Source organism: Myotis daubentonii, chromosome 7 (genome assembly GCF_963259705.1).
Source record: "Myotis daubentonii chromosome 7, mMyoDau2.1, whole genome shotgun sequence".
NCBI classification, from domain to species: Eukaryota; Metazoa; Chordata; class Mammalia; order Chiroptera; family Vespertilionidae; genus Myotis; species Myotis daubentonii.
The window spans coordinates 11233103-11260222 of record NC_081846.1 but is presented as its reverse complement, the minus strand read 5'-3'; the positions used below and the strand labels follow the sequence as shown (position 1 = coordinate 11260222).

General features: G+C 42.0%; 2 protein-coding genes across 42 annotated transcripts in view; one reads left to right on the top strand and one right to left on the bottom strand.

Moving 5' to 3' along the window:
* Nucleotides 1-13434, top strand: part of RAPH1 (Ras association (RalGDS/AF-6) and pleckstrin homology domains 1) — a 79149-nt gene extending 65715 nt beyond the window's left edge. For 5 of the 6 annotated variants that reach the window (XM_059702826.1, XM_059702825.1, XM_059702824.1 and 2 more), the window contains 2 exons: nt 437-579; nt 3447-13434. In XM_059702826.1, coding sequence (XP_059558809.1) covers nt 437-579; nt 3447-5411 — 2108 coding nt within the window. In that variant the 3' untranslated portion in view covers nt 5412-13434. Of the gene's footprint in view, nt 1-436; nt 580-1993; nt 2070-3446 lie in introns of all 6 variants that reach the window. The other variant, XM_059702828.1, reaches the window with a different exon arrangement.
* The window catches only part of ABI2 (abl interactor 2), a 67279-nt gene continuing 51970 nt past the window's right edge, over nt 11812-27120 (bottom strand). For 28 of the 36 annotated variants that reach the window (XM_059702845.1, XM_059702846.1, XM_059702834.1 and 25 more), the window contains 2 exons: nt 24729-24902; nt 11812-16535 (listed from right to left, as the gene is read on the bottom strand). In XM_059702845.1, the coding sequence (XP_059558828.1) occupies nt 16360-16535; nt 24729-24902 (350 nt within the window). In that variant the 3' untranslated portion in view covers nt 11812-16359. The remainder of the gene's footprint in view (nt 16536-24728; nt 24903-27120) is intronic. The other 8 variants (XM_059702862.1, XM_059702861.1, XM_059702867.1 and 5 more) reach the window with 2 other exon arrangements.

Genomic DNA, 27120 nt, shown 5'->3' with positions numbered 1-27120 from the left:
ATCTGAACTCATAAGTGAGTACTCTCTGGGATGGCCTGGAGAAGGGATATATAAAAAGATTGAATTTTGATGTAATGAAGATAAAATTGAAGAAAAAATTCCCTGCTCTATTGATGGATCATTTTCTTATTTGCTAGGAGTTCTTCCAAGATAGATTGGCAGGATACCAATTATATCATATGAGCCTTTTATTGTAATTATCAGTCTCTCATGGTGAACTGTTTTAAAAGAATCAAGATTTCCTATTAGCCCCTAAGGTAAAGGGAAGTTTTCTAGTGGAAAATATGGGCGGTGCTTTATAGGAAATGCATAAAAGTAACTGTTTGCTCTTCTATAAAGCACCTGGTCTTGTGCAAAAGATCTGTCTGAACTACATATTCATACTGTCAGAATACTGACATATGTAATACTGTTTCTGAAAATCTATTTTAAACAGAGTCTCAGTCAAATCACTCAACTCAGTCTGACAGTGGGGTGTCCGACTCGCAGCCGGCGGGGCACATCCGTTCCCAAAGCATCGTGAGCTCCATCTTCTCCGAGGCCTGGAAGCGAGGCACTCAGCTGGAAGAGTCCAGCAAGGTAACACCCGTGCCATCGGTAGGGAAAAGCCTGTGGTGCTGCGTGGGTTCAGCTTGCTGCTCTTTCATTCCTGCACAGTGGGGCCTTGACTTACGAGTGTCCCGACTAACGAGTTTTTTGAGATACCAGCTGTCTCTCGGCCGATCTTTTGCATTGAGTTGACAGAGTAATTTGAGTTAACCAGCTCCTGAACGAGCTCGGTCTCGGAACGAATTAAACTCGTAAGTCAAGGCCCCACTGTATTAGGAATCTTTCTTGGCTCTACATGATATAGTCTTTCTTTGGTTTCTCCTCAGAAATGAGTATTTGTGAATGGGCTTTAGTGATTGTGATTTGGAAAAACAAACAAAAAACCCTGGCAGTGTAGCTCCTTTTCAGTGGCTCACATTTTAAGAAATAGTGATTTCCTCCTCCTCCTAAGTCAGTTTGAGTAGAGCAACACCATTCAGTGCCAGTGCCCTGATCTTGCTGCGAATGGTTGAGTGTTTCTTTATGTATTATTAATTTAGTTTATTCAGACTCCTTTATCTTTTTTTCTTCTATGCTTTTTGACATTTCTCTACACATTGATGAATTTTCTCCAATTATGGTATATGTGGAAGGCTACATTGAAATTAATCCCCTTAAAATTTTGGATCCCTAAGCCTTGCATAGTAGCTTGTTCAGTGCCACTGAAGGACAAGTGTAATTATTGCAAGACTATGTAAAAAAAATGGAGAAGTTCTTTAGAGGACTGTAAAACCCCATATCAAATTGCCTCTGAAATGAGAGAGTGCGGGTGTGTCCTCGCCGCACTCACCTGCTCACGCCGCTGCTGAGGACCAGTGGCACATTGACCTGACCGTTTTGTTTTTACCCAATACTGATTTTTGACTTTTCTGTTCTTTTGGTCTGAATCACTTATGCAAGTACATTCACTAATGAGAATTAAATGGTTTTCCCTCGGCTTATTCCTTAATTTTAATATTTAGTCCTCGGGAGGGTGAAGGAGGCATTAGTAACCCAATGTGGAGGCCTCTTAGGAGTAAATATTTGAGAATTGGTTCTAATGGCCTAAATTCTCAAAGCACTTATAGTTTAACTTCCTTATCAGAGGCTGAAACTTTAAGAAATAGTCCTCTCCTTTCTTCCACTTAATGTGGATAGAGCGGCCCCCTTTCTGGTGCTAATTACTCGATGTATGTAGTAGAGAAGCAGGTTTACACTGCAGACATCTGGAGAAAAGTCTTCACCTTACTGCGTGTTTAATGGTGCTGTCCATGTGCATTTTAAATGAAAGGCCAGGGAAAACAGGATCGCATGCCCGTGATCCAGCAGGGCACTCTCATTGCAGTTTCAGGAGCGTGCGCCCTGCGGTGCAGCAGTGACGATGTGTTTGAGTCTTGATCCTCTTGTGTTTCTTCTGTTACCTCAGTCTCAGGTGCCAAATGAGAAGGCCAGCACAGCTAAGGTCTACACCCCTGCAGCAGCCAAGACAGGGTCAAGTTAAGGTCAGGGGCTGCTCTATGGAAACACATTAACCTGGGTGACTCCTGTAACCAAGTCTTGCAGACTAATGCTTTTACTTTGATGTGCAGTTTTAAAAGAAGCATTCGAGTGTCCTGATGAGCAATAGAATTCAGCCCTGTAATGAGCCTTCTAGTTCACTAACCTCAGCTTTCTACATGCTAATTAGATTTCATTCATAATTGAAAACAAATGGTTTTAACTTGGATCTTCATAGGATATTCAAAGAGCCTAAAACAGGGGTAGGCAAACTTTTTGACTCGAGGGCCACAATGGGTTCTTAAACTGGACCGGAGGGCCAGAACAAAAGCATGGATGGAGTGTTTGTGTGAACTAATATAAATTCAAAGTAAACATCATTACATAAAAGGGTACGGTCTTTTTTTTCTTTTTAGTTTTATTCATTTCAAACGGGCCGGATCCGGCCCGCGGGCCATAGTTTGCCCACGGCTGGCCTAAAAGATGTACCCAAAGTTATTAAACAAGGGTCCGTCCTCTGGTCTTTTCAAACATCCTTGAACCACATCCATGCATGAGGAGTTCCATGAAATCAGTGACTCAAGGTGATAATTTGGGCCATGCTAAGAGGTGCTCGATGGGCTGGCCAGCAGGTTGTTGGCAAATTCTAGCTCCCCTTTCTTGATACATTTCCTTTAGCCTTCCAAACTTTCTTATTGTCTTCTGCCTTTTTCTGTCGGATATTGTTATGATCTTTTGCTGTGATGTTTATGAAGCATTTCTTTGTGTATTTTCCAGTAAAATGTAAAGAATGCCCCCTCTTTACCTGCATTGCTGGACTTCTGTGTATGTTGGATGTGTCTCACATGAGCATGTGTGTGTGTGTCAAGCTCGTTCAGTCCTGTGTGACTGTGCACGCCCGCTGAGCATTCTTACACTCTCAGTGTCAGCTTATTAGCATCCAAAAGCCATCCTCATTCTCAGAAGGCCCGCCATCAGCACTCCTAAACCCAGCGAGGGCACCTGCCTGATGTGGATGAGTCATGGACTGAAAACTCAGCCATCACACCTCCCCTTGCCAGAGTTTGGGTAGGGCAGTGCTCAGAGGGCGGACTCCCGCTTGGAACAGCCTGCCTCCATCAGACAGCACTGCAGCAGGAAGCTGTTCCTAGACTGTTGGGCAGTCGAGCTGTTTCAAAATGTTGGATAAACAGACTTCCCCCGCGCCCTCGCTGCCCAGGGAGCCAGATTTTAGCCTTCCTGCCTTGCTCATCTTTATGGTCACAGCTGCTGCGCCTTTTCATGCATGTCCGAGTCCTTGCCTTTTATTTTTACCCATTCACAGCTGACATCTGTAACTATTGTTATGTTTTCTCTCACCCCCCCTTTTGTACTCCTTTTAGGCCAGAATGGACTCTATGAATCGATCCTACACTTCACTTATGCCCCCTTTATCCCCACAACCTAAACTAGTCAGCCCCCACACAGCCTCCCAGCCTTCGCCTCCTCTCCCACCCCCACCCCCACCCCCTCCTCCTCCACCTCCACCCCCGCCTCCCCCTCCCCCTCCTCTGCCCAGTCAATCTGCACCTTCTGGGGGCTCAGCAGCCACAATGTTTGTCAAGTACAGCACAATCACCAGGCTGCAGAACGCCTCTCAGCATTCAGGACCCCTGTTTAAGCCCCCACCACCCTCGGTGATGCAGTCTCTGTCCTCGACCTCACAGCCAGCAAAGCCTCAGATCCCGGTGCCCCCCAACGGAGTTGTGCCCCCACCCCCGCCCCCTCCACCGGCCCCCACCCCTGGCTCGGCCATGGCCCAGCTCAGACCCGTGCCTTGCGCCCAGTCCCTCCCACAGTTCAGCCCCCCGCCGCCTCCACTGAAGATTCATCCTGTCCCGCACGGTATTCAGGCGGCCCCTCCCACCCCCCCACCCCCGCCGCCTGCCTCTCCCCAAGCTCCTCCCAAACCGCTGGTGACCATGCCGCCCACCGTCACCAAGACGGCGCCCCCCGTGGTGACACAGGCCGTGCCCCCTACTCCTCTTCCCCCCGTCCCCCCCGCAAAAAAGCCGGCTTTCCCCCACATCCCGCCCTCTCCAGCCGCTCCTCCGGGTCCCGTACCCCCGCCCACGCTCCCCAAGCACCAGAGCTTCGGCGGGAAGCCGCCGCCCGCCCCGCCGTCCCCCGGGCTCTCGGTGGTGAAGGCGATGGCCAGCCAGTTCCCCCCGCCGCCCGCGCCCGCGGAGCCGCAGCCCTCGAAGCCGGTCCCCGCGCACGTGGCCCCGCAGTCCCCTCCCGCCGTGAAAGCCAAGCCCAAGTGGCAGCCCAGCCCCGTCCCTGCCCCTTCCCCGGACTTCCCGCCGCCGCCCCCGGAGAGCAGCCTGGTGTTCCCCCCGCCTCCCCCACCGCCACCCCCGCCCACCCCGCCTCCGCCCACCCCGCCCCCGCCAGCCACCCCCACCGCCCCCGCCCCGGACAGAAGCGGGTCTCCCGGCAAGAAGGCGGGCAAGACGGCCAGCCCCGGGGCGAAGAAGCCGCCGCCGACCCCGCAGCGCAACTCCAGCATGAAGTCCAGCGGTGGCGCGGCGCCCCCCGAGCCCAAGAGGCCCTCGGTGGACAGTCTGGTCAGCAAGTTCGCGCCGCCCGCAGAACCCTCTGGGTCTCCCAGCAAGGACGCCCCGCCGCCGCCTGCGGCGCCCCCCAAACCTGGGAAGCTGAACCTTTCCGGAGTCCACCTCCCTGGAGTCCTCGCCCAGGCGGGCGCGGCAGCCAAGGCCGCGGCCCTGAGTCCGCGTGGCAAGGACCCCGTGGGGGAGTTCCCTTCTCCTCCGTCCGACTCTGACTTCCCGCCCCCGCCCCCCGAGGTGGAGCTCCCCCCGCCCCCCATAGAGATCCCCGCGGCCTTCCTGGGAGCCGCTTCTCCTAAGGTGGCCGTGGTCAGCCCGCAGCCGCAGCCATGGTCCAAGCCGGCGGCGCGGAAGGCCCCGCCGCCCACGCGGCCCAAACGGAACGACAGCACCCGCCTCACCCCGGGGGAGCCCTCGGAGCCGCCGGCCGCCGTGCCCAGCTCCCCCAAAGCCGGCCTTGGGGTCCAGCCCGGGTTCCTGGCCGACCTCAACCGGACACTGCAGCGCAAGTCCATCACGCGGCACGGCTCGCTCTCCTCCTCCCGCGCGTCCAGAGCAGAACCCACGGCCACCATGGACGACATGGCATTGCCCCCGCCTCCCCCGGAACTGCTTTCTGATCAGCGGAAAGCTGGCTACGGAGGCAGCCACATATCAGGCTATGCAACCTTGCGGAGGGGACCCCCTCCCACCCCCCCTAAGAGAGACCAGAACACCAAGCTCTCCAGAGACTGGTAGCTACCGCAGGTCTTTACTGTCATGGTTTCTGTAATCAGTTCTACAATCAGCTCGCCTGGTCATCTAGGAATTCAGGTGTCGGAGCCTTCTGGTATGTTATTCAGGTAGTGTCCAGCTGTGTGCGTGTATGTGTACATACCTCTACAGTGTGTGTATGTAAGTGTGTGTATATATATATATGCGTATATATAGCTGGGAGTGATTCTATTTATTCCCTTTCATAATCTGAAAGTGGGTTTTGTGTATTTTGGGCACAAGAGGCGTGGAAGGGGATGTGTCCTTTCCCTTGAGATTTCTATTATCTGTCATGTGGATTGGACCAAAACAACTTCTGATGACTTTAGAAGGTATATTGTAAGTCTCCATGTGCGGCTACCTGTGCATGTTACTATGTCCTGAGGAGTACACGTACAATGTGCTGTTTCTCAGTTTGAGAAGACAGCCACGACGTTTGGTGCCTCAGTAGGGCTTTTGTTTTTCCCCGGTTGGCTGAAGTTAGAACTGCTTGATTGACACTTCATTACTGTACATAAAGGGGCACTTTAATCAGGAAACTCTCAGCTTCATAGAACGGGTCAACAGTGCGGTGTGGGGGAATTTCAGTCACTACACGGTTGTGCAGTAACCACCATTCCAGCTGCAGTGCAGCTGCAGTGACCGCTGAACCTGGGACGTGTTCTCACAGGTAAGCTCTTTGCCTACAACACGTGGATAATGTAGTACTGTAATCTTGGGTGTTTTTATGCTGTTGGAATCCTTCCGTGGGCTCTGTGAAGCTTCATCAAGCGTGGCTTCACGATCCTTGCTTTGACTCATGTAAGAACTATCTGACATTGTGCCCTGCAATGCTCAGTCCAGGATGTCTTTGGGTCACTAGTTATCTTCTAAGTGTGTGCTTTAGGTAGATGTTGATCTTAGGGATCTGTAAGCGTTGCTATATCAAGTATTCCCATCCTATGTCCAATATAGTGCATCATCATGGAAAACAGATCACCTTCTGAAACGTCTATATTGCTCTCTAGAAGGTCGGGGTGATTACAAAAGGAACAAATGGCCCCTGTGCAGGTATCATTCACCAGGTTGTACAGGGATTGTAATGTGTAATACAAAGGATCTCTGTAAGTGTGAGACCATCATGGAGGGAGGGAAATGAAGACGCCTGCTGCAGCCAGGTGGGGAGTAGTGTAGTCCAAGCACAGTGAGTGGCATTACATATTATGCATGTGCAGTTAGGCATAACAAATCATTGCTCTGACTCAGTAATCCTGTGTGCTTCATGCTACACTTCATGTGTGTATTTTTTCCCCTGTGAATTTTCTTTTGTATCTGAGAAAAATGTGATAAATTGACCATTAGGAATAAAACGCAGTCTCAGAGCTGCTCTTAAACAAAAGAACAAAGACTAGCTCCCCCAGGAGCAATACGTGAGCAAATCTTGTAATGAAGGTCTGCCTGTTGTGGCTAAGGATGACCAGGGCAGAAACCTCCTGACACTGTCCCATAAGGAAAAATGTGCCCATGCAGTGGAGCAGATAGGAATTAGAGAGTAAGTGAAAGTTAAGTATGCAGTGTCCAGATACCCATATAACCCACTCCAATGAAGGGTTGCATCAGAGTAAATGGCACCTACCTCTCCATTGCCACGTCTGCAGGATGTTGTTCAATATATTCATGTGCTTGTAGAGCACTCAGAACATAGACCATTGTGCATTTTTTAAAGCCCTGCTTCTTTAACACTAGATTGCCCAAGGAAGTCATTTTGACTGCTTTTTAATTTCAATTAGAAAAACAATTATGTGTATAAGGACACAATGTCTTAGAATTTTGTGACTTTTTATACAACATATAAATACGTTTATTAACAATTGTAGTTACCTCCCCCTCCTTCATTTCCGGTATATATATATATGTGTTATACCTATATTGCCCAAAAGCAGTCATTTTGACTGCTTGGGAAATTATGACTCTTATTATTGAATTGAGTAAATTTCTTATATGACCAGTTCGGCTCTGTATTGAAATAACAGTTTTCATTTTTTTTCAATTACCGTCACATGATAACATACAAGTACATGATAAATTGTCGATACTTGATAAGTTGCAGTTGCTCAATAAGCTAAACTAGTACTTGTTATTTGAATCTTTATGCAGTGATACTTGTTCTAATAAGTTGTTTATTTCTTTTGTGCCCTAAATTCATGAAAGAAATGTCGAATAGAAGTGAGTTATTGGAAAAGCTAAGGAACGTAAGTGAAGAGTGCTCCGATATTATTCTTTCACAATGCAGTCATTTTGACTGCTTTTGGGCAATATAGGTATATACTAAATTTCAGTCTTTCTAGTGTTAAAAGATACTTTTTGGGTCTTTTCAATTGTTCACAAGGTCTGTGTGCTTGATATCGTTATGCTTATGAAGTGACCTTTACCACATCTGCATTGTTGATTTAGGCATGCACAGCAATTTGGATAACATTTGAGTACAGATTGCCAAGCTTCAGTGTGAATCATGAGTGAAATAATTTCCCAGTCTCTGCCTGCAGTTTTATATTCTAAGAATCACCCTTATTTGTGAAGTAAAAGAGCTATTAGGAATAGGAATCCAATGACATATTCACTAGGGGTTTTTACTGTGGTGGTGTCACTTTTACATGAAGGTGGACAATTTCAACTTTTGTAACGTACCCTCAATCAATGATTTGAACCCTAAGGTACAGCCTGTTCTTTTTCAGTGCGGGCTTTCCTGGGACTTCTTGCTGTGTCAGTGCTGATGACAGCCCTCCTAGACTGATGCTTTTGGTGCATCATTCTCCTGAAAGAGCAGAACACTAGGGACACCCAGGAGAGAGCTGGGTCGGGGAGGAACTGTCATTTATACCCCAATCCATTGGCATGTCTGACCACAGGCTGTTTACATTTCTCCAAAGATGGAAAAGGCTGTTATCTATGTCATGGTGAAACAACTGAATCATAAACAAGTAACACTTTAGATTATACTTCCAGTATTTTAGCTCCCTGATGGAGTTTTTTAATTTGGATTTTTATTGGGATGAAGTTTTGTGGGTGTTTTGTTTTTGAGACTATTTTTATTATTTTCTCTGGTGTGTGCATGGTAAACCCTACTGCCAGATGACACTAGTTCTGTGCCTTCTTCCACTGCCTCCTGCTCAACAGCATAGAATCCCCAGGTCAAAGAAGGAAGCCGGACAGCTGCCTGGGCTGTGCTGAATGTGGACGAACATCTGTGGAAGGCAGTGCAGACAGTTGTCTATTAGAGCTAGTGACTTGGTTAACTTGAGGGTGTCACTAATCACCCTACAATTAACGTTTTGGTACCAACTCTGAAGTCAGCTACAACTTAGATCAGGTTTACAGGCATTAATATAAATGTTTGGCTACTCTCTATTGAAATGTTACCAGCTTGGCTTTTATTACTCGAATAAATACATTTTTTCCCCTTAGCTACTATAATGCTCACTTGGGAAAACTATATTTTTTTTCTTTTTTAACTATTCTTAAGGTTTTTACAGATGCCCACTTAACGATAAATTGGATTTTTAAAATTTGAGACTTTTTAAAATGAGAAAGATTGCTGACTCTTACAAGTTATAGGACACGATTTTAATCAGAAAATTTCAAACAAAGTAATGTGGACACAGTGTTTTCCAGTCCTCTGAAATCAAGGTGCTGCTGGCCACTGAGGGCATATTCTGCTAAGAGCTGTGAACTATCTTAGAAGTCCCTCTCTACGTAAGTTTACTGCACTGAAAACAGTGCTGAGGTTATCAAGAAAGTTTAAATAAAATTAGAGCGACAACGCAGATCAAAGTTCATAGGAGCTGTGCATCCCATTAGAGTTTCAGAAGCTGCTATCCTGGGAAAATAGTTGTTAATAAGCTTGTGTCAGAAATGTGATGTCATAAATTTAGCCTGAAAAAATTCTCAGGTAATGATGTGGATTGGTTTGATTTGACTATCAGGTCACCAACAGAACTGTTTGTCGCCTTCCTTCTTCTCTTAAAAGTAATTTTATTTTAAAAATATAAACGCGTTATGTTAAAATTTTTAAATGCGTAAAAAACTTTTCTTAATTTTATGTTACCAAATTTTTAAAACATGTCATCTATAGATGTTTAGAAAACTGATGTAATCTCACAGATTTTATTCACATTTAGACCAAGTAAACCTGAATCACCCTGACTTGCTTTAAGTGAAATAGGAATAATTTGGATTTATACACTTGATGAGAGGATTCTATCTCTAAAAATCACTTTAGGTTGCAAGCACCTTTTGGCACTTTTGTGTTTTGTTCTATACACTTTACATCATTTGTATAAAGCAGGATATCCCTGATCCTGCAGAGATATGGGACTGCTCATAAGATTGAGATCTGATCCACAGAGAGGCGAGTAGAACAGAAATATCCCACTATCTTTTACGATTTATTTTCCTTTAAAAATTCAAGAGACGTACATTTCTACACCTTACTGGCCTATCCCTTAACTAAGTGCTCCATTATTGTTGTATACTTGGAAGGTCTATATGTAAGAGAAATCTGATATTTATCTGTAAAATAAACTTGCTAAACAAAAATAAGCAAACAATATACTTGATAAAAAGAGGGAAAAATCTCCAATTGGTTTGCCCTTCGCTTGTTCGAGTAATGAACCGTTTTGAAGAGAAAACAGTATCTGCTATAATCCCCAGTGCCTTGAACTCTTTGGGAGGAATAGCATTAAAAAAAACCTAACAAGCAAATTTTGAGGTGCTAGTGAAAAGGAAGGTATTTCTAGTTTATGCAAAAATAGAAAAAGTCACTATCTCACAAGAGATGGCGCCATCTGCCTAACGAGGACTGGCTGCTTTCTACCAAAGACAGAAGTGAGTGTGTTGGTCACAGACGGCTGTTGACACCTAGCTCAGCTCATAAATGCTGAAGCTTTCTTAGGCAGAATATGCTTGCAGCACTTAGAGGGGAAAACCTCAGCATCTTTGGAACTATCCACTGTTTCCACTGTTGAATTTATGGTAACCTAATACCAAAAACTGCCATTTTCCATGATTGCCGTCTCTATATTTTTCCTTTACTTGTAAATAATCTCTCCTAGAAGGTAAGCATTAACTGGAATGTTTCAAATGATGTTTAATTTTATTGTCAGTCACTAGTGAACTCCTTTTATAGAAATGTACATTTAAAATAAAATATCATTAGCTTGTGCTAAATGGTGTAAAAACATTGTTTACTATTTTAAAGGAAAATTGCACATAATATATAACTGGGATTGCTCCCTCTCTTCCCATTTCTTTAAAAAGTTAAATCAAGGCTCACATTGACATGTAGGCTGTGGGAAGCTTTGCTATAAATAAGTAAATAGATACAACATAGGAATGTACTTTTTTAAAGCATGAAAAGAAGACAAAAGGAACTGCATTATAAAGTAGCCGATAGAGGACATTATTCAAATGATTATGCACAGCTCGGTGAAGATGAAGTTACAATTTTTCTTTCAGCTTTGTTGATATTATTTTCTTGTTTAAATGTACGCTCTCATTTCATTATGTGCCTTGCTCCCTGATTGTGCAAACCTATAGATATATATAGACATATATATGAGAGAGATATATTCAGTACTACTGACGATGTTTTTGTTCTACTGCTAGATTAAGTTATTTTCCAAGTTACTCTTGCCAGTGAAGTATTGTAATGGCTTAGGACAGTAGTCAGTCAGTGTAAATTTGTTTTCCAGTTACATGTTTTCACCATGTCAGCTTACCCAACCCGTAATAAAAATAATTCATAGATTTCGTTTAAACATGGGGACTTCACTTGACTGTTTGTGGATCGGCACCATTAAGAACCTGGTTTTGCTATTTATGTTGGGGTACCCTAAGTAGGTTGTGCAGTAAGAACAAATTAAGTGTGAAAGTGAAATACAATTTGAAGTGTTCAATTGGTTAATCTTTAAGCACACAAACTAGGACGCTTTGGTTGTTAAATAGATGTTTTTTTTCTTTTAAACAGAAGTACAAACTAGTACAAAAGGGATCCTTTTTGTTCAAAACTTTGGTATCACAATTATGTTGGACTGCTATGTCAAGGTATGCATAAAGGTGTATTTACAAATCACTTTATCATTTACCGAAACTAGAGGAAAAGTGATCATAAAACTTTAGGTCCACCTACAGCAAAAATAGTGATAGAAAACAGCTGTCTTGAAGAAAAGAAATTTCACAGAGATTAAAATTCTTTTAAGGCTCAACATTTTAAATATTTGAAGTTTGAAGACTTACTAAAAAGGAGCTGCTGGTTTGGAGCAACGGGAAGGATTCTCTCCACACTTGTTACATACCACCTTAGAAAGAAAGGAGGTTACTTGCATAAATAATTCACAAAACACTTAGATACTTTGTGGAATTTTATTTAGGTCAGTTCTTAGTACACAGCAACAATTCCAAATACAATTTCAAAATTAAGAAGTGAATGCTCCCCACGCACGGAGGTGGTTTAATGGCGCACACGAACATCACCGGCAACGATGCTCCCTCAGCTTTCCTGCGTGGCTTTTACTCACACCACCAACCTTCTCTCTGGGAGCTAAAAGTACAACTGGCCAGATCACATTGTTTACCTTTTCTTTGTAAACCATTTAGTTAAGATAAAAGTTTCAGGGACACAAAATATTATAAAAACTGCTTTTTCATAGCATTCTGAAGTTGCAAAAGACATTTCCATTTTAATGTGAAAATAAGTTTTTTGGTTTTGGGATGTTTTTTTGTTTACTAAAGAAAAAAAATCTCAAGATATTTAGCAAGGATTATTTGTCCTTTAAAGAATTATGTGATCGATTCTCAATAAGAAATAGGAACAAAAATCAGCATGAAGTAAATCTAAGGTAATGAACGCAATGTCTGTTTAACGAAAGCCTGTTTTATAAGGCTGCTTGCTGTGCTCCTACCAGTGCTGAAAGAACATTTCTGCTACATCCACCTAATGGAAAAGGCCATTTGTACTGAGTAGTTATTAAGGTTGCAGTTAGTACACGCCTTTAAACAAGTTTACTTGAACGAATACTGTGGTGGTATTAACTGAAATAATAGCTTTTCAAGTATCTTCCTGAAGACATCCAGGAGAATCTTAATTTTTGAAGAAACATACAGCATATTCATTTAAGACACTAGAAATAGTAACGAGCGGCAGTCAGAAACTACCATTATTAATTAGCTCTTATCTGAAATGAACCATCTAACCTCTTCAGTAAAATGAGACTGAACTACAATCTCTTCTAGCTCTAAAGCTATGATCCTAAATAAATCATGTGAGGGAAATCACCAATCAAGCGTTTCTGGTCTGAGTAGTTCAGAAGTGATTCAGGCAGGTCCCCTTTCTTTCAGGATTGGGCAGTCACCTGCCAATTCCTCCATTGAATCCTTTTCAAAGGGAAAGGGGGCCCTGCTCTCCACTGAGCAGAAATAAAATAATTTGAAAATAGTTCCTAATGCAGAATGGTAACCTGCTAAAAGAAAACGGACACGAAAGGATAAAAGCCAACTACCATCATTTTGAGGCCTCTCAAATCATCTTCAATCAACCTGAGACTGCCAAGGAGCACAGCTACATTACAGAAATCCCTGGGAAGGTGAACAAGACGTTCTAGTTGGGTAATAAACAAGCAGAAGGGGAAAGGACGGAGGGAAAAACGCCCCACCTGGTGACCTCTAGCAATACACAGCACAGTAGCAGGCCCTTGCAAACTCTACAGTGGCCCAGAGGGAGATAGACAGCAAATAGCCAAAAGATGGAAAATACTGAAGAAAAGATCCCTATTTATTTTAAACACAGCAGGCGGAATCTCTTAGGTCTAGATCTTGACACGTTGATACTTTTTGTTTCTGATTTACTGCCTTGGCCATTAGGTCAGAGACAAAAGTATTTTGATTTATACCACCATGGCCTTTCAAACAACTGTACCAAAAAATAAGTTAATTAAAAGCAGTGACTTAAAAGTTGTTCCTTTTTTTTTTTTTTTTTAAGAAAACAGGAAATGGACAGCAAGTCAAAAAGAAAAAAAAAATTCCCTCTCCCATTAGATTCTATCCTGATAATGTTGTTTGCTTGTCAGCAGATTTAGACTTGGATCCCCTTTGCCACAATATTATGTAGCATGTGAGATTTCTACATTCATTTGGAATTCCTACTGCCCACTATCTCATCTCATTTATAAAAAGATAAATGGGGAAACTGACAATAAAACAAGAAATACTACCGTCACAGACTATTAATAGCATGCAACCTATAAAATATCACATACATTAAAAGTCTCCCATTACTGTAGGCCTGGCCCATCGTTACATAGTATCCTTCCAAGACAATATATGGAAATCAAACTGTACAAAAATTTAAAGTATGCAGAAAATCAAACGTTTTTTAAAATCACACAATTAGTATTAAATAATATAGGAAAAAGTCAGCTGACCCGTGGATCCCCTGCTGCCGGCCATCACCACCAGCATCTTCTGCTCGCCTCAGTCCAACAGGCAAGCAGCCGCCACCAACTCTGGTTGCACAGTTGTCTGCCATCGGTGTGAGGTATGGAACTATTTGCTGAATTTCAAAATTCCTTCTTATTAAATCCACTAAGCTTTCTCAGCAAAAAGGTATTTAAATAAATAATTGGAACATCTAATTTTAAAGATTTTCCTAGTTATACACCAACACCAAAAAGAGCGTAATCTGTCCAAGTGTAGTATAGGTTGGGTTCATAACGAAGCCGACAGCTCAGAGGACACTCAAGGCCATTACTTCAAAGGGAAACAGGATAAAGGATGTTGGGATGACCTCACGAAAACATGGAGGCAAAGCCAAATTCAAAGTGTTAAAGAGCTAAAGGCAAAATAGCTGACTTGCAATGTATGTGTGGGGGGGGGCCTTCAACTTTACAACAAAAAGTCTTGACAAGGGACCTGTGTATCTGGGTCTCAGTAAAATGGTGACGTTCTGTGCTGACAGACTCACGACTGGAATGTTCTGCCTGCACCATCTGAATTCCCTCGCACACTACACCACGTCCATGTTCAGTCAAGTCCTCTCTCTGCACTAGTTCATGTTCCAGGCTTACATGGGAAGCACAGTTGACCCTTGAACAGCACAGGAGTTAGGGACCCTGAGACCCAGGCCATTGAAAATCCACCTATAACCTGACTCCCCACAACTCTACTAGTCAGCCCTCTTTATTGAGGGGGACTGGTTCCAGGACAGACACACACACACACACACACACACACCCCAAAATCCTTGGATGTCGCAGTCCCTTATACAAAATGACAAAACAATGCACACAGCTGGTTCTCCACAGCTCTGGTTCCCAACTGCAGATTGAAAATACTGCTTTCATTCATAACTGGTTGAATATGCAGATGCAAAATCCAGGGATACGGAGGGACGACTGTATATTTCTTGAAAAATCCACGTGTAAGTGGACCTGTGCAGTTCAAACCCGTGTTGGTGGTGTTCAAGGGTCAACTGTATATGCAGCTATTACCGCTCCCCTTTGAGCTCCGCACAGGGAAGTCGCCGGGCAAAGCTCCCTCCGGCCAAGTCACTGGGACTGGGAAGAGCCCATCACAGCGTGGGCCTGACCATGAGCTGCGTCATCCCAGAGTTTCACCTGCTGAGCAGCAAAGCCCTCCTGGATTTTTAAAACATTTCTTATACTGATTACAGAAATGATTGAAGCCATCTGACTTACCGACTCCACTGAACTTGAAGCTATAATTGGGCAGATAAAAAAAAAAGTGCTGTATTGCAAAGTCCTATCAGTTTTTAATCTATGTAATTGGATAAATATTTGGCCTTACCCCACTATTCTTAGTCTGCAATACAAGTTCAAATTCTTACCAAAGGAAGCTACTTCCAAGACCAACCACAAAACCAAGCGAGTATTTCCCTTTTCTAAAGTCAAGTGAGTAAACAACTCAGCAGCAGCTAACACTGGCCATTAGTATCACCAAGATTACAGTAGCAAGCCTTTTATTCCCAGTGACTATCAAGAAATTTGAAAATAACTGCTATTTTCCCCAAAAAGAATGTTTTTCTCAATAGTGAAAGTAAACAGTTGGTCTAACTTCCAAAATCCTGCTCCTCAAACCAGTGCCTAAGGCAAAGCCTTAGGATGCCTGTTGGGCAGCAGTTTCTACAGCCCAATCTTTCCAGGACCTTAAGCGCCTTCGCGGCCAGCGTCACACACCTGGTGTGCTGGCCCTTCGTGCAACGCAGTCTCATGCAGCAGCAGCACATTCAAGTCACACTAGCCATTGCCAACCACCCTCAGAATGTTGGGAGACTCATTTCATCATCATCTACAAACAGAAACATGAAGGGATGCAAGTCAGTTCAGCATTCACTCTAGCACGCGCAAGTACTGAGAGTGTGCAGAATTTACCTGTGGCAGGAAATGAGCCCTCGGAAACAACTAAAAATGGTTCGGTATGGTATTCAAACATCGGTTCCCTCCTCATACAGGTGGAAGAAAGTGGGGGACGCAGGCCACAGGCTAACCCTTTGGCACAGGCACTGAAGAACAGCCAGTGCCCCAGGCTCTGCAGAAGATATCCCACGGTGTACAGTATTCCTGAGAAAGATCCCAGATTTTGCTCTGAATCAGTCTTAACCTGATTTGTTTTACAGTTATGCTGTTATTCCTCGACATACTCAGAAATGGTCACTTTATTTCAATCCAGACAGCTCAGCATAGTACAAATGATGACAGAAAGATCCATTTGTTCACAATTAGGTTTGCTTTTTGCTTTAATACCGGGGGATAAACTGAAAACAACAACACATACGTAGTTTTTATCATTTGTATCCTTCATTCACTTCACTGAGGGGAAGGCCAGGGCCTTGGGGTAGTCTGGGAAGTCCTGCCTATTCCTGGGAGGGAAACGGCGGCGGAGCTCACTCAGAATAATGCATGATGGACTCGACGTAATTCCCCGGGAAGAGCCCCGTCACTCCATTCATAACTCCCTCGTACCAGCCATCGTCGTTCTTCTTGATGACATAAATGATGGCTCCTTCCTGAAAAGACAGCTCGTCTTCCTTGTCTTTTGTATAATCATAAATTGCCACAACTAGAGGGGGAAAAACAGGATGTGAAAAATAATATTCCTACAAAGATAGAACCAAACAAATGAATATCCATCCTTTCCCAACTTTTACAGCACTTCAAACAGTGACTTTCTAAACACAGACCAAAACCCCTTCTTTTCCTGATACCCAGTCCTGTGTAACGGGATCCCATCTTCTTAGGGAGGATAGGCTCCAAGCAGTTTAAATGGCAAAAAAAAAAAAAAATCAGTGAAGTTACCTTTCAGCAGCCGATGGAGAAATACCTCACTGAGGCACGACAATCCCAGAATCGGGAAAGATGACTATTCACTTGAGCTTGTTGTGTCAAAACACGTCTTTCGACATTAGAATGATCTAGTGCAGTGAGACACACCGCGAGAGGCAAGTGAGACGATGAGATGAACGAAAGGGATACGGGAGTCCACGCCCAGTCACCGAGTACAATAGTGGTTGAGTTCCCACAGGTTCTGTGTGCAAACGCTGGGGGTCCGTTATATATGTACTCTTTCCAAACACATGGGGTCTTATGCCACCAATTTAACACATCCCCATAACACACTACAAGTGTCATGGAAACCAAGGTACCTGTAAGCGCTCCTGAAACTTTTCTTGGTTAAATAATTTGGTAACTGGGGCCTTTAGGTGTTATCTGGGACAGCCTCAGGCTCCTGTTGCATCTACCTAAACAGTTTATTTAAACTGGGAGAGCCTAGTGCTCAAATCCACTTGAAGATTTACCTTTTTTAAAAAATATATTGTTTCTTATTTCAGAGAGGAAGGGAGAAACAGAGAGATAGAATCATCAATGATGGAGAGTGAATCATTCTCTGGCTGCACACCCCCCAGTGGGGATGGAGCCTGTAATCCAGGCACGTGCCTTGCCTGGGAATTGAACCATGACCTCCTGGTTCACAGGTTGATGCTCAACCACTGAGCTATGCTGGACTGGCAGATTTCTCTTTTCTGTAAAGAGATCCTCTGTATCTTTTTATATCACTCAGAATTTCACTCAACAACAATCTCCATCTACCCATCATTCTGAGAAGCATATACTGACTTTGTTTCTCATGTAACTTTAAACCTCAAATAAGAAACAAACTACAATAGGAGTTTATGATATGGTGCAACTTGCCCCAGTTCATTCGTGTGTCTGGCCTACTTTAGAACTAAATGGCTTTGTTAAACTCTGAGTTTTTGCCATTAGAGTGATCTGTTAAATGTCAGAAAATACTTCAGAGAGGCCTAGGAGGAAATTAGTGTGTATTTCTCAAAACATAACCAAACCCCTAAACACAAATATATATTAAATGACAAAAAAGTTTAACTATAAAAGTAAAAGAAAACAAGATATGTAAAGTCTTTACTATTTCTAGTCAACCTAATCTTTATCACTCTTAGTTAACACTCGATGCTTACCAAAATGCAAACCCAATGAAAAAAATAATTCAAATGAGACTGTCCCTAAGTCCTGCTAATTCCACCTCCTAAAGCTCAAAACCAACACCTGCATCATCTCCAGCGTCACGCTTGCTGCCCGTCTGTCAGCAGCTGTCTTCTTATGGAATATACCTAACCCAGGGGGACCTGAAGACTTTCCATGCAGTATGAGTGTCAGATGATTGGGGGAAACTCCTTCTAGAGTCCCAAGTTTTATAAATATTGCTTCCAAAACTGACCTGAGATGATACCTCAGCCAGGCATCAGTCACAAAAGTTCTCATTTCCTCTCTATCATTCTCCTACTTGTTAGTACAGTGTACTGTTTTAAAGTATAAAAGACTTCTGGGTGTCAAAGAAACAACTCAAAATCTTCGTGTGATATTGAAAAAGAATTACTCCACTGAATAACCCAACTTTTTACAAGTGAAAGTTAGGTGGCTCCATTCCTTTAGAGCAGTGGTTCTCAACCTTCGTAATGCCGCGACCCTTTACTACAGTTCCTCATGTTGTGGTGACCCCCAATTTCATTGTTACAAATTGAACATAATTAGAGCATAGTGATTAATCACAAAAACAATATGTAGTTATATATGTGTTTTCCGATGGTCTTAGGCGACCCCTGTGAAAGGGTCATTCAACCCCCAAAGGGGTCGCGACCCACAGGTTGAGAACTGCTGCTTTAGACAAACATTAAGACTAATGGAGTTATCAGCTGACATGTAAAACATGTTTAAAGATGGAACATTATTTTACTTTTGGCAAGTAACTCAGAAGGAGGTAAAAGAATTGAGTGGCAGTGCCACATGAGAAAATGCTTCCAACTTATGAATGGGAACAAGGTTTTCACACTGCTGTAGCTAAGGTCCTCAGCTCTTCCTTAGAAAGGTATCCAACTTGGTCTTCCAACTCCTACTTGCTTCTTTTCTTTTATTTAAAAAATTTTAATTGATCTTAGAGAGAGGAAGGGAGTAAGAAAGAGAAAGAAACATCGATGTGAGCAAGAAACATTGATCAGTTGCCTCTCGCACATGTCCCAACTGGGCATCAAACCCACAACCTTCTGGTGTACAGGACGAAGCTCCAACCAACTGAGCCACACCGGCCAGGGCCCTGCTTTCCTTTCTAATGTACTCTACACTGTCATCAGGTAATTGTTTTTAAGTTAGGATATAATACATGGGAACTTATCATTAACCTGCGTAAAAATCTTCCACAATTTTCTTTCATTAGATTTTTTAAAAAGGGAAAAAGATTCAAACATCTCAGCATGGTACTCGAGGACTTCCATCCCAATTACAACTTCCTACACGCACACCCCAGGCCCCCTCTCCCTACACCCACCCACGTCCTCTTGCACATTGCACCGCTCACCATGCTAAACAGCCATGCCTTCACTTAGGACCCCTCGGCCTGGAGGCCCTTGCTCGCTCCCCTCTCTGCCTGAGAAAATCTTCATATTCAGGGCACATCACAAATGCCAGGTCCTCTGATAAGCTTCCTGGGATCCCCAGACAGAATGAATGGAACTCTTCATTTTCTGACAATCATTAATGGAGCATTCATGCTGATTTTTAGAGATAGGAAGATGAACAAGACAAACGGTCATAGTCTTATGAGGACAGAAATGTAATCTGATAAATGACCATACATTGTTGATACTTCTACCAAGAAGTTCTATCACTGAGCTGGAGGAATACAAGAACAGATGGCTTGGAAGGGACAGAAGAATTTAATGCTAGTGAACTGTAGAGCCAAGACTCAATCAATCCCAGGTCTGCCAAAGCCCCCGCGTAGGAAAGGCTAAGAATGTGTGCTCTGCAGTTATACCACGGAGGTCAAATGCCAGCTCTACCAGTTATTAGCTCACAGAACACATGAACGTCCCTAAACTCCTTTTTCCTCACCTGTATAATGGAAACGAGCATAGTGCTAACACCTCAAAGCACTGTTCTATTGAGTGAGGCAATGCACATACACACCCAGCCCGGAGCTTGTATATGTTAAACAGCCCATAGAAACGTTAGCTTTTATTATCATTAGTAACTATTAAGATATACTGTCTTTTCTCTGACACTAACATTTTCTGTTATATTCTATAACAAATTACCTTTTAACATCATTTTCTAGTCTGCAAGATGGGGAAACTATCTTACATATGTGGTTAAGTCTTACATTATGCCAGGCACATGACGGGCCGTAATCAAGGGTTACAATAAGCCTCCTATGGCTGTGGCTCTCAACCCTGGAATTACCTGAGGAATTTCTAAAAATTCTGACACAGTCCCACCGATTCTGATTTAATAGGCCTGGAGGGGCAGACGTATTAAACACTCGCTCAGTGACTCATATGTGCAGGCAGGGTTAAGATCGGGTCCTAAGGTCTAAGATAGCAAAACAAGTCAGTAGGCAACACCTTAACATTCACACACACACAAGCAAAAGAGCCATCATAAGCTGAACACGGTTGGTTATGTTTTTGTTTTGCCAGAAAGAGTAAGGAAGAGCTTATTTGGTTTTCATGTTTTGAAAGATTTGAACTTAACAGAAATAAGCCAAACCTTTAAAAACAGTTTAGGGAACAATTCAGGCATGTTCTTTACAACTTTACAGGGTTCCTTAGACTCAAAACAAACTTACTTTCTTCTCACAAATCTCTCCAGATTTTTACAACATGTTCACTAAAGAGTCAATTTTTAGAAAGCAAAACTTCATCGCGCTCTTCTCTTAAGGAATAACTGAGGTAGTTTTCCACGGCTGGAATGGTATCACTTTGTCTAGGACAGTGTTAAAATCAGCTAAGGAATCTGTAAAACATGTCAATGCCTAAGGCCACAGCCTAGTTTAGTACCTTGGGCTCTTTTCTCCCCCCTTAAAAAACAGCTTTACTGAGGTATTAATTTAGATACAAAACACACATATTTAATTGCAGAATTCAATGAGTTTTCACAAATGTATGCACCTGTATATATGATGAATGTATAACGACGACCACAATCATCAGATACAACATGCCCATCACCCCCCAATTTCCTTATGCCCCGGTGTGAATTCCTTCATCCACCAGCACCGGTCCCTGAAAGCCACTGATCTAGATTTCATGTAGATGGAGTCATAAAGTAAGAGTCTTTTTGGCCTTTTTCATTAGGGTAACACTTGAAATCTGTCCACATTGTTGCTTATAACAGGAGTTCCTTTTCACTGAACAGTATTTCATTGAATAGATGGATATATCCCACAATTAATTTATTCACCAGTTTAAAAACATTTGGGTTGTTTCCAGGTTTTGGCAACTATGAACATTCAAGTCTGTGTGTGAACACAATCGTCACTCCTCGTAAGTAACCCCTACAGGAAGGAGGCCAGATCAGCTGGTAGGTGTATGTCTGGCCTCATAAGAAACGGCCAACTGTTTTCCAAAGTGACTGAGACATGTTGCATTCTTACCAACCATGTGTAAGAGCTCCCACTGCACCGCTCTCTCTCCCACTTGGTGTTGTCAGCGTTAATTGTAGCCATTCTAAAGGGTGTGTAGTGGTACTGAGTTTGGTTCACAGTGGCTTTAACTTGCATTTCCCTCAGAACTAACACTGAGCATCTTGCCTGGCCAGTGTGGCTCAGTGGTTGAGAGTCGACCTATGAACCATGAGGTCAGGGTTCAATTCCAGGCCAGGGCAGATGCCCAAGTTTCAGGCTCAATCCCCAGTAGGGGGTGTGCAGGAGGCAGCCAATCAATGATTCTCTCCTATCAGTGATGTTTCTATCTCTCTCTCCCCCTCTCTCTTGCTCTCTCTGAAATCAATAAAAAGCGTATTTTAATACTGAGCATCTTTTAATGTGCTTATTTGCAATTCATGTGTCTGTTTGGTAAAATGTGTTCAAATTTTTTTCCCTACCAGTTGTCACCTTAGTGAATTATTTTGCAAATATTTTTCCCAGGCTAATATGGCTCGCCTTGTCATTTCTTCACAGTGTCTTTGAAGAAAAGTTTAATTAATGAAATTCAATTTATCAATTCTTTTCTGTTTAAGTTTCATGTATTTTTATGTGGTCTCCACAAGATTTTTTCCTGACCCCAAACATAAAGTTTTTTCTCCTACATTTTCCCCCAGAATTTTTATAGTTTAGGTTTTACATTCAGATCCAAAATACATTTCAAATTAACTTATGTCTATTGTGAGGTAAGGGTGGAAGTTCATGTTTTGCATATGGATATCCAATTGTTCAACATTATTTGTTGAAAACACTATCCTTTCCTCACCGAATTATTTGGGTTCTATATATTCTAGTCTATTGACTTATATTCCTGTTCTTACACCAGCACCAGTCTTGAACACTGCAGCTTTCCACTAGAACTCTGAAGTCAGGTAGTGTAATTCCTCCAACATTAGACTTCTTTTCAGATTGTTTTGACTATACTAGGTCATTTGCATTTCCATATAATTTTTAGAATCGTCTTGTCAATTTCTATAAGACTTCTGGATTTTTATTGGTATACCATTTTGGGGAAAACCAGTCTCAACAATAATGATCAAAGAGCATCATCCAGTTCTCAAATTTTTTTAAGACTTTTATTAATTTCTCTTAATGTTTTAGTTTTCATCATGCAAGTCTTTCATATATTTCATTCAATTTATCCCTAAGTATTTCATATGGTATTACAAAAGTTTTATAAATTTCAATCTCCAACTGTTGCTGACGTATAAAAATGCAATTAATTTTATACATTGACCTTGTAACCCTCTTTAGTTCTACCAGCTTTTTGTAGATTGCTTAGGATTTCCTAAATGAGATCTTCTGCAAAAAAAGACTCTTTGATATTATCTCACATATCTATTACTGTGTTTAGTATTTGTTTTTTTCTCATGCCTCATTTTGAATAGTTTGTATTGTCATACCGCCAAGGTTGCTGATCTTTTTTTATGAAGTGTGACTTCGGATACTGTATTTTTTAATCTCCAAAAAGTGAGTTTTTCTTCTTTAAAAATGCATTCGTTTTCTCTTATGTTCATGTTTTCCTTTATCTTCTTGAACATATGTGGCATTTATAATAGCTATATTACACCCTTACCAGGTAATCCTATTATCTTGGTCATTTCTGTTCTATTTCCATTAACTGTCTTTTTAGTTATAACTTACATATTTTCCTGCTTTTTTACATGGCTTGCAATTGAATAGCCGTTGGACACTGTGAACCTGACTTTTTAGCGCACTGGCTTTTGTTGAACAGTGTTGAATTTTGTCCTGGAGCTCAGTTAAGTTACTTGGAATCAGTTGGATCTTTCAAAGGTCTGCGGTAAGCTCTGTGAGGGCGGTCCACAGCCACTCCCGTCTAGGGCTAATCTGCCCCCATGACTAAGGGGACACACTTTTGAGGCCTCTTCTCTAAGCCTGTGTATCACACATCTTTCTATTCTGATGGGTTTGGGAACATGAACTATTTCCAGGCCTGTGTCATGTGCAGTAATTTTTCTGCCTAGTCCTTTCTGGTTTTGTTCTTTCAATATATCAGGTCGTTTCTTCACACACATGTACAAATCAGTGCTCAGTTAGACTCAACGGGACCTTCCGGAGATCTCCTGAGCTCTGTCCTCTGTGGCCTCCAAAAATTCTCATCTCTACCTTCTCTACACAAGTCAACGCCCACGCTCGGTTTGGTTACATCCTCCTTGCACTATGGCCTGGAAACTGCCTCCAGGTAGCAAGCCAGGGCCTCAGGCTCACCTTGAGCTCCTTCTCTCTGCGGTCAGAGTCCACCACTGCCTAGTGCAGCCGTGGGCAAACTACGGCCCGCAGGCCGATCCAGCCCGTTTGAAATGAATAAAACTATTGAAAAAAAAGACCGTACCCTTTTATGTAATGATGTTTACTTTGAATTTATATTAGTTCACACAAAAACTCCATCCATGCTTTTGTTCTGGCCCTCCGGTCCAGTTTAAGAACCCATTGTGGCCCTCGAGTCAAAAAGTTTGCCCACCCTGTCTACTGATTCACAACCATTACCTTAATTTTTTCTGGGTTCCTGTTTTAGGGGAGAGGGTAAATCGAATTACTGTTGCTCTATTTTGACCAGAAGTGCAAGTCTACCATTTCTTAATATAAGTTCCCCAGGTGATTCTAAATGTGGGGTCAGTTTTGAAATCAGTGAGTAGCTTTAATTTCCTTAAAACTTCCTGCCTGACAGCACCCTTTTTCCTGAGCTGATTAGTACTGATAAGATTTGGAAGTTTGTGTCCCAAAAACACCATGGCATGGCTTGCTAGTATATTCAGAGAAACTTTCAATGAAAGAAATGCCCAATACTATTTTGTAAAGAAACGAAGAAACCATTCTTCTTTGGAAGGAAGTTTCATATGGAGATACTTAAACTGAAATATCTGATAAAAGATGCCACAAAAGAAAACTTTATAAACCACAGGGGCAGAAACAACTAATAATTTGAAGAAATCCTCCTCTTCCTGAGGCATTCCAGAAAAATCCTTTTTTTTTTTTTTTTTTACTTTTATCTCACAGAAACCATGCGTAAAGCGCATGCTCAACAGGAAACATCTGTTAACTATCAATAAAAAATCAAACAGTCACAGAATTTTACTTGCATGCTTTCAAAACCATAAAACCTGTAATCTAAGTAAGAATATACATGTAATATAAGCGAAACTTTTCTCATCAGTAAAACAAAAAATTCTCTTTAGTACCAGTGAATGTCATTCCTATGTGCAGATTTCTTCCCATCCCTCCAGACCGCCCTCGGACACTTACCCTTTTCCAAATAAGACCTTGGGGCCCAGGGCGGGTCCTCCTCCGCGTATGGGTCACTGTACTCCACCACAGCGGCCTCCTCCTCTTCGTAATCTTCTGGAGGAGGGGGTGGAGGGGGGGACTCGTCAAAGACTGGCTCTTCCGCAGGTGGTGGTGGGGGTGGTGTGTCTGAAACTAAGAAGGTACCAAGCTGATCACAAACTACACCTAATGCAAAGTTCTGTATTTCTTATCTAAGCTAAGCTTCTATGTTCATGAACTATAAACCTACACTTGAAAATAACCTTTAAAAAAATGAGTGGGCAAGAGAATTCCTCCACCAACTATAAATGTTTCCAATCTCCAAGCATGGCTTTCTCCTTCCCATGGGTTAGTGTGTATGGATGCTAAATAAAGTTTAGCCAAAATAATTAACTGAGCCTTGGAACCTGTTTATGCTAATATAATATAGTTTGGCTTTATATACTATCCAAGAAGTGGTTATCAGAAATATTAATAATTTGGATACTTATAACCATATTTAGTTTATAAAAATTAGAATGACTCCAATGAAAAGTCAAATTTTAATAATCTGCTACTTTCTCTCAATGAATTTCTTAAATATAGCACCTTACCAAATCAGCAGGACAGAAATCACCAACAATTTTGGGTAACTTCATCCATGAAGATGTTTGTGTTTAGTTTGGTTATTTCAGAATTTCTCCAAGGTAAATATATACGAGTGATTTAAAATATTTTAAATATCTCTTTATTGAGATCTGCTTCCACAGCTCAGGTGTCAACATATAGTAATGTTTAAAATATTATCTCCAAACTCAGGAACTCAAAGCTTTTAAAATGCTTGATATACACGAGCACAGCTCAACAGAATAAACCAAATAAAGTTGCATTGATCAGTTGTCCCATTTTAATGAACAGCACAAAGTCTTATTTATGAAGTACCAGTATTGTTTCTGTGAAATTCTCTGAGCAATCTGTTTATTTTCTATTTTTTTCTCTAAACCTACTGATGGAATCAAATGGATTTTACAAGATTGCTGGCCTGGTGAGGATTATCAACTTCATACTCTGCCCTATCTTCATACTTCTTCCCATCTGCTGGGCCACTCTACTTATTAACTTAGCATCTACTTTATGAACTTTAAAACTTTACCCATTACAAGTGTTTCTTTTAGTCCTAATGTGTTTTTTTAATAAACAAAACATATAAGTATGTGATTTTAACATAAAGTTTATGACAAATTATATGTAGTTGGGGTAAGAATCAACAATATATCCTGTTTGCATTTAAACAATTCCACAAAAACATACATCCAAATGAACTCTGTCTTTCAAAACAATCACCTTGAGAAATTAATTACCAAATTACTCAAAAATGCTGCCACTGCTCATTTTTACCTTTTCTAATAACCCCCGAGGGCCAATTTATGAATGTGAAAACTGGCTTTCATGCCTACAGAATTAAGTGGAAGAGCAGAAATTGGAACGCCAATGTTTATTATCTTAAAAGCTTACAATACTATGGGATAAGATAAACACACTAACTGTAAGGTAAAGTTTCATTATTATTCCCTCAACAAACATCAACTGAAAGCCACTATGGTTAGGTACTTACTACACTCAGCACTGGGAATAGAGCAGTGAGCAAAAGTCTTGGAGACATGGACAGCCAAACTTCTGTTTATAATTAAGTGCAGTAAGTGCTTTAAGTCGTTATGGAAAATACAGCAGTAGACTAACCCTCTTACATGGGTTTCTGAAACCTGAAAGAATGAGTAAGAGTTAATGTCTAGAGGGTGGAATGGAGTGGGGGTGGATATTTCGTGTCAGATGTAAAGGGAAAAACAAATGCAAAGGTAAGAAGGCAAAGAACTGACCAAAGTTCGGCAGAAAGAGGCTTGAGGAAGCTAAAGAGGACTAAGCAGGAAGGGCATTGCAACAGTTTGAACTTTATCCAAAGAGCAAGGGGGAGCCATGGAAGGGTTTTAAGAAGAATAACGGGATCATTGCTACAATACTTAGCACAGTAGAACTGGTTCCAAATAATTCCAAACTTCTTTCAAACATCAATCTTAATACAGAGTGACTTCAAAATAATGTATTTGAAAGCTATGACGATAATCCCAAAAGATAGGTATGTATCTTTCCAAGGTGAATGTTTTGAAGAGGACAACATTCATTTGAATGTATAAGTCCAACTATGTCTTTAAATCAACCACAGCACACCTCATACAGAAAGTTTCTTATTTTTATACATTTTGTAGGTGAGAAATGTTTATGACTATGGAAAGAAATTAGAAAAGATAACCCAAAGGCAATCACATTGTGGTAAACACTGGAGGTGCCATGGAATACCCTCCAATACACTCAAGTAATATAAGCTATTTTCAGA